This window comes from Gavialis gangeticus, unplaced genomic scaffold (genome assembly GCF_001723915.1).
Source record: "Gavialis gangeticus isolate Ggan-Ray unplaced genomic scaffold, GavGan_comp1, whole genome shotgun sequence".
Classification (NCBI taxonomy): Eukaryota; Metazoa; Chordata; order Crocodylia; family Gavialidae; genus Gavialis; species Gavialis gangeticus.
The window spans coordinates 157,335,532-157,343,750 of record NW_017729022.1 but is presented as its reverse complement, the minus strand read 5'-3'; the positions used below and the strand labels follow the sequence as shown (position 1 = coordinate 157,343,750).

General features: G+C 40.4%; 1 protein-coding gene across 5 annotated transcripts in view; it reads left to right on the top strand.

The window, feature by feature from the left end:
- The window catches only part of EML4 (echinoderm microtubule associated protein like 4), a 289,436-nt gene extending 284,766 nt beyond the window's left edge, over positions 1-4,670 (top strand). For all 5 annotated transcript variants that reach the window (XM_019516385.1, XM_019516387.1, XM_019516384.1 and 2 more), the window contains 2 exons: positions 584-714; positions 1,850-4,670. In XM_019516385.1, coding sequence (XP_019371930.1) covers positions 584-714; positions 1,850-2,314 — 596 coding nt within the window. In that variant the 3' untranslated portion in view covers positions 2,315-4,670. The remainder of the gene's footprint in view (positions 1-583; positions 715-1,849) is intronic.
- Positions 4,671-8,219: the final 3,549 nt, after the last annotated feature.

The window sequence follows — 8,219 nt, the reverse complement described above, 5'->3', positions numbered from 1 at the left end:
ATGTTTCTTGAAAGAGTCCAGAGTAGGTGCCTGCACCACTTCTGGAGGGAGTCTATTCCAGGCCTTGGGGGCTTGGACAGTAAAGAAGTTTTTCCTTACATCTGGCCTAAAATGGTCATGGAGGAGTTTATGACCATTGGTCCTTGTTATCCCTTGAGGTGCTCTGGTAAACAGACTTGGGACCCCCCGGTCCTGATGCATACCCCTTACGTACTTATAGGCAGCCACCAGGTCCCCCAGAGCCTGCACTTTTCCAAGCTGAAGAGTCCCATGGCTCTCAGCCTCCCTTCATACGGCCTATTCCCTTGCCCTCTGATCATGCGCATGGCTCTCCTCAGCGTGTGTTTGCAGCATTGTGGTTTTGAATGGCAAATGTAGCCAGTCTGATGCAATTTATTTGGAATGGTAGAAAAAGTATAAAGCTAATTTCAGTATCCTCTTATATTTCTTGATTTAATTTAATGAACAATTGTTTTTATACTTTATTTTAGAGTTTATGTATGATATCCTTGATCCTGAGTTATGTTTTAAATATTGTTTTAAAATTACTGTTACTAACTATGTCTCTGTTCCTGTACCCTAGGAGTATGGCCTGAAGGATCGGATGGGACAGATATAAATGCCCTTGTCAGATCCCATAACCGAAAGGTGATAGCAGTTGCTGATGACTTCTGTAAGGTCCATCTTTTTCAGTATCCCTGCTCCAAACCCAAGGTAAATCTATACTATACATACATAGTATGTACGTATGTCTAGTCACACAATATTTTCTATGCAGCTGTCTGCCTCAGGCTGATTTATTTTGGAAATTTTCAGGCAAAACAGTTTTGCTTTTCTGAAGAACCAGGGTTATGGACAAACATATAGGTTGTCCAGTGAGCGACTGGGGGAGGGAGGGAGGAAGGTTACCAATTACAAACAGGATAGGAGATGAATAGAATAAGAAGATGGAAACAAGACTGATTGGGAGCCAGGGAGAAGAGAGAGAATGTGGACATGGACAGAGCATAAATGGGCAAACTGTACGAGGAGCCATGATGGTGGAAAGGGAGGAATAACTGGACTAAAAGCCTGGGTAGGTTGTGGAAGCTGCTGTGGGTAAACTAGAGTTGCAAAACTATAGGAGTGCCTGGGTAAGAGTATTAGGGCTGAACAGTTGGCACTGGTGAGGTGGGAAGACAAGAACATGAAGAGGAGCCAACACTGGCAAACAGAGAGCATGAAAACTGTGTTATAGAGAGAAGCTGTAGAGAAAGGGGTCAACTAAAGGGAAAATGAATAGAAAAGCCTGTGCTCACTAGACCAAGCTTTTCTCTAGAGCCTGGAACAGAATTTGAGATTCTTGAGTCTCAGCAATTATCTGCTCTGGCAAAACACTAGAATTTGCCTCAAGTGTTGTTCCACACAGAGAATGAGAACCTTCTCGTGCTGTCATGATAGCTCAAGCACAGAGTTCTTTGTAGTGATTTAATGATTCCAACCCTGCCAGTTGTGCATCAATAGGATGGCATCTCTGAGGTTCTTTCACTCTGTTTTTTTTTTTTTTTTAAACCTGAGGACTTGTCCACAAGGCCAAGTCAGCATTTTGTTTCTTTACTGTTCAACCAAAAATGGAAAACTCTCCTCCCACAATTCTTAATCAATGTGATGTCGTAGTAATAGTCAAAAGAAAATGATGTTGGGGAGCAGGGGACTGTTGAAAATATAGTGGTGCTGTTCAGTTAATATGAATAAGTATATCTCTTGGATATCCAACTGGTATTTTAATAGTTCATTAATGGTCTATTAATATTAGCAAATAAGAGGATGTGATTTTTAATTCAATTCTCTTTCTTATTTGTCTTCATAGGCCCCAAGTCACAAATATAGTGCTCACAGTAGTCACGTGACAAATGTCAGCTTTACCCATAATGACGGTCACTTGATTTCAACTGGAGGGAAAGACATGAGTATAATTCAATGGAGACTTATGGAGAAGGTAACTTTGCCACAGAATGACATTGTAGTAGAAATTGGTACACCCAAAGCATCTATCCCTCCTAGTGAAAGTGTTGTACAGTCCCCTGCGCCTCCTTTGCAGTCCTTTGATGAGATAGCCCAAAATGAAAGTGTGACTGGCAGCTCTCCTGCATCTTTGGAGAGCAATTTGGAGCAGACTGTGGAGGCCAGTGAGGAGCAAAGTGAGGAACAAAGTGAAGGGAGCAGTCTAGATCCAGGTGAGCCGAATTATGAAGAACCATCCAATGAAACAAGTGAGGAACAAAATGAAGCCACCATTACCGAAGACCAGCAAGAGAATTCAACCATGTCTTAACACTTTAGATTCAAATGGTCATTTTCCCTTGGTGTGCATGCTTTCATAAAGGAGAGGGGTGCAGGTAGGGGAGGGGGAAGTAGCTGACATTCATGACCACTCTGGCTGTTGAGTTTCAGTGAAATATTTAGTCCGACCTTCTGTTTCAATACATGGAACTATCCCAAGGCCCAGGCTTGACAATTGACGTCAAGAAGTGGCATAAGTTAGTAGTGGAACATGAGTAGACTCATTTTAATAGTGAAATTGCTGTTCAGGAAGTAGCATGATGTAAATACTGGAAAAAAAAGGCTAGCTCTAACAATAAGCTGAAATAAACCACCATAATCATGTGAAAGTGTATTCTGAAAGAACTACCACCAAACAGAAGCACTGAATAATACCAGCTAAATAATACTATGCTGTTTTTTCCAGGTGCATAAAACAATTCTGAAACAATAGCTCTTTATGGAGCTGTTTGCTTTCTTTCTTGCTTGCTTGCTTTCTTCCTTAATGATGAAAAGAAGAAAAACAATATAATAATGCCATGTGTATGGCACTGCCTTCTTGATCTAAGACATATGCAATTTTCTAACACTACTAATTCCTAATAGTCTGGACATGCTTGCATTCTGTCTGCCCTAGGTGCTGCTAGTTCTAAGGCAAATCAAATCATATCAAGGAACATTTTTGATTGTTCCTTCCTTGCAAATCTTTTTAATCATAGAACTTAACCAAACATTAATAACCTCTTTGAGATTTGTTGATGACCTAAAAGTTGATGAAATTGTAGGATGTAACTGTCTTTTCAAAGAATTGCTTGCCAAGATGTTCTAAACCTTGAGAATCTTTACAATGACGTTCATGTGAACTAAAGAGAACACACAATAAGAAAACAAAAGTCTGAGAGTTTGAGCATTAAACTTAGCCTTCAAGCATAACGTGTTCTCTGAAAAGGAGAGAGATAAATAAGGTTAACTTAAATTATTAAATTGGTGCTTGGGGATTAATAAACTAAGTTGATAACTTTTTTTACACTATTCAGAAGCAACTCTAAGACTCAGTAATGTGTAATTTTATTTTTTTGTACTGGCTCCTTTAGCAAATGTGATATAAACATTAGAGAAATTTAGATAATGTTAGCATATTTTCAGATTTGCTGATATTTTTGTGACTTTTTTTCTTGCTGAGTTGCTGTAAGCTGTGCAGCTTTTTGATGGCTATACCCTGGCCAGTTATGGGATATCATGGCATTTGTTATGCATTTGGAAAGTAATTGTTTTTTAATAAAATTCATCAGATAGCTAATTTTTTCTTAAGTACATAAATTTTCCTACCTTAAAAATAGATTTACTGACAGATATTCATTTCCTATGTACTTGTTTATATTTTGATTACATAGAATCTTTTTTTAACTTGCTGCATTGTGCTGATATTTTAGATTTTAGTTAGAAAATCATGTTTAGAAACTTTGGATGAGTTCATAAGTCTTAAGTGTGCAAGCGTTTACGTGATTGTGCCATTCCAAAGTGCATCAAAACTGTCATTCCCTTTCTAGTATCTTCTCAGGAGTAAAGCTACAGATCAGGTATTTAGTCATCATTTCATAGGGTAAAAAACTCAAATGGACTCCCAAAGGACATTTAGAACATTTTATATATATATACTTATACATACATATATATATATATATATAAACACACACACACACATAGGCATATGTATATTTTATCCTCTTGTTTACAAAAGTTCCAGAAAACCTCAATATAGGTCTCTTCAAATGAAGGGAGATATGGATTCCAAGCAACCCATCTGTTTAAACTGTGCTCTGTACATAGTATTTTGCTGGAGAGCTCTATTGTCTCTTGGACAATTTGCCAAATAATAGCAACTGAAAACAAAGATAAAAGTAGAGTTCCAATGAAGATTATATTGTATGGTGGGAAAATAATTCTAGGAAAGGGAAAAGAGTTTATCAAAGCTAATGGGGCACAGAGCTCTCTCTGTCATTTTTTATGAACTCCATGTAAACAACACATTTCATTTGGAAGCATCTATCACCTGGGGTTGCCATGTAAAGTAAGAGTTCTAGTTGTGTTATTCTTGTGTTTGTAGTTCAAAAGACTCTACTAATATGCAAAAACCTTACAGCTTTCAATTGCTGGCAACTACTGTTCAATGAATTATCTGTGATAATGGATGGAAATGGGTGGGGTTATGTAACTATAGATGTTTTAGAAAAATAATTGTGAAAGAAATATGATTAAGAGTGTTTCATGTGAAGATGTTTGAGCCATTTCTATCTACCATGCATTCCTGTCTCATGGCAGAAAAAATGAAGATTAAGGGGAAAAAAACAATAAAATAATCAAAATAATATATTGCCTTTGTCTCTGTTAGTACCAGCACTGCTTCCTTTTATCTACATATGAAATATCAATTCTAATCAGTCTCCAGAATAACATGGTTATTAGTTGTTGGAGTTTTTAAATTCTGTCTCTGGGTTTAAATCTTCTGCTAATCTTCTTCTCACCTATTGAAGGATTAGTATGAGAGAAAGTAATGAAGAAGGAATCATATTTCACCAGACAACTGTAATATTGGCAGGTAAGTCAATTCCATGCTGGACCAGAATATTTCCCTAACAATTCTGAAAGGCACATGGGTGCAATAAGTGCCACTAAGCAGAATATGGTACATTGTGTGTCTGCATAATAAATAAGAACCCTACAGCGATTTGAATTATGTGTGTGAAATAAATATACAGTTTTACCTATTTTCCCACCTTTTTTTACAATAGTCTCTTGTTGTGTTTGTGGTTGACTAATCATAGTACAGATCAGTAGTGTAACTAAGCAAGGTAGGGGAGGGTGATGGAAGGAGGGGAATGGAGAACCAGGCCTGGGTGCCAACTTGAAGTGGGTGCAAAAATAGTAGCCACTTGGTGGCCTGGTGGTGGAAATCTGACTGCTGCAGGTGCCTCGTGCTACTGCTGCCTAGGGTGCAGAAGTGCCCAGTTACGCTTCTAGTAAGGATCCTTTTATAAATAAACTCCTAAAACATCATGTGTGCTTAGTTCTATCTCATTATTAACGCACTATATAAATATTTTACAAACATAATATTTTAGTCAGTCCAGTACAAGTCTCCATCCAGTTTAGGCTTTGGTGAAGCCTCGCCTGAAGTCAAATCTAGTCAGTTCCAGGGTACTTTAGATGCTCTAACAGCCCTAGGTTACTTGACATGCTTTGCATCATTGGTGATTCTTCATGCAGTGACCTGGTGGCACCCATGTACTCTCTAGGATGGCCATTGGCTTGCAGGGAACTCATCTGCCCTTTGACAGGTCTTTATTTTTTAGTCCTGCTCTGGGTGTCCACATACCATCCTCACCCACGGTAGCCCAAGTGGGGGGCACCAGTTTAGTCACCAACAACATGGTCGATGGAACAGGCTGTATTAGTTCTCATGTTACCAGATAGCAGACCGAGAGAGGCCTGGCCTGACACCCCACCTGGAGTATTGTGTCCTTTTTTGGACACCACACTTCAAGACAGACATGAATGGTTTGGAAAAAGTCCAGCACAGGGCAACAAAAATGATCAGGGACCTGGGAGACCAAACTTATGAAGAAAAGGCTGAAAGAGCTAGGGTTTTTAGCCTATAGAAGAAAAGACTGAGGAGGGAGTTGATAACGGTCTCCAAATACCTAAAGGAAGATTATAGAGGATGGAGATGGGATTATTTCTGGGGCAGTAGGGGACAGGATTGGGAGCAACAGCCTCAAGCTGTAGTAGGGGAAATTTAGGTTGGGAATTAGGAGGAACAGGCTACCTAGAGAAGTTATAGAATCGCCATGCTTTGAAACTTTCAAAAATAGTCAGACACTTGGCTGGGATGATTTAGTTAGGGATGATCCTACTTTGAGCAGTGGGACTAGACTAGATGACCTTGTGATGTCTCTTCCAGCCCTCTGATGCTAAGTCTTGTACACCTTCTGGTGCAAAGAAGCAATCATGTTCTGACTAGTAACACTGAAGGCTTAAACTTGTCTGAGATCCAATTTACCTGCTCACAGTCTGCGTATTTGCATTCTGAGCACATCAGAGCTCATTGCTTAATCTTCATTTCTGACCGATGCTATATGTACTAAAGCTTTAATCGGCAGAAAATGAAAAACTGCATATGGTAGAACTCTATGTCATTTGAAAAACCAACTGGATAGTATGGGCACATCCAAATAAGCATGGATGCTTGTTTCGCCAGGGACAAGTAGCAGTGGCACATCTTGTGCTGCTACTGCTTGACCCAGGGGAGCGCCTGTGCCGTGCATGCTCTGATGCACAGCAAGTTACTCTGGGTGGTGTTAGGAGAGGCTGGGGGCAACAACTGTGCTGGCCCCAACAGTGTTACCTGAGGGCCTCCCAGGGATGCAGCTGCATCAGGAAGCCTGGCCAGCAGCCAGAGTGTGGCTCCAGCCAGCCAGGCTCTGGTTTGGGTGGCGCATGCTACTGCCACGTGGGTTGGCCCACTTTTTTTTTGGCATGGGTTTTTTACCCTGGGGTCATTGTAAGGTAGCAGCTTGGGAAATGCTGCACGTGCAGTGTGTGGGGCTGCAAATGGGTCTGTGGTGCCACAGACCGCACATCTGTGTGTGTCTGGATGCAGCCTATGCATCTAATGTATAGCCATTTTTATGTTAGTGTTTACACATACAAGAAGATTTAGAAAGGGTAAAGTTGATCAAGTGCATTTTTACCTCTAACATTTGTTCGTGTTTATTTTGTTAGCAGTTGTATGTTGCTCAGATAAAAGTCTGCAAAAGAAATAAGAATTTTTTTGTAATCCAACAGATTACAGAAGTGTAGAGGGGGAGGAGAGAGTAAAGCTGGGCTGTGTAGCTGCGGAGGAATGCACAGCGAGGTTATAGATTCAAATAAGAGATCTTCTTCCACTTCCCCCTGCAGGTACATTAGGCTGCTGCTGTGGGTTTCCCAGTATAAACTTGCTAAAAGTTAATGTACCCAGTCACCCTTTTTACAATGCACAACTCACAAGCCAGATGGAAAGATTTGCTCCTTAAAACAGCTGTTTCCTTAACAGCTCCATTTCTTAGTCCTCAAAACTTAAAGTTGGCCTGGGTTTCCTTCATCCTTTTGGTAGTAAAAGCTAGAATATAAGAAACCGTTTTTGCTGCTGCAAATAGTTATAGTGGAGGCCAACATGTAGTTCAGGAGGGGCTTTCTGGCAGCTATAATCTTGTGGCTTGAAAGATTAGTTAGCTAAAGAGGCTCAGAGCACAGAAGCTGTTCATGAAGATCCAGTACAATCGATCTCAGTAGTTAAATTATTTTTAAGTAAACCAAATAACCAGTAAACCACAGTAACCAATAATGTTACTGTGTTTTCAGTGACAAATTTTCCCTCCTCTGTAGGATAGAAATTGGTGTGAAATTTCAATTTTGTAAATGTAGAGATTGGAGTCCCTTGTGGTTCAGTAGTAGAATCCTTATCTGCCACGCAGGAGACCTGGGTTCAGGTCCCAGATGCTTATACAAATGCAGCCATGGAGATACCAAATGTCTGGACTCACTCTGACCTATAGAATCTATCTCGGTGGCCTCCAAAACTCCTACCTAGGCATATGCATCAAAAGTCTGCATAGTGTTACCATCTGTCTCGATTTTCCTAAATATGTCCTCTTTTTGAGCCCTCTGATCTCCATCTGGGCAGGTTTTTTTAAATCTGACCTAGTGTCCAGGTTTTGCCTTTGCATTGCTGGTGGGAGCAGGAGGAGGGCAAGTGGAAGCAGCAGGGAGCACAGGCATACCTGCCTGCAGCTGCGAAGGCAAGCACAGGCCCTTGTGTTAGCTCCCTGCTGCCTCTGATCACCCTCTCTCTGCTCCCACCCCAAGAGCAAAGGAAA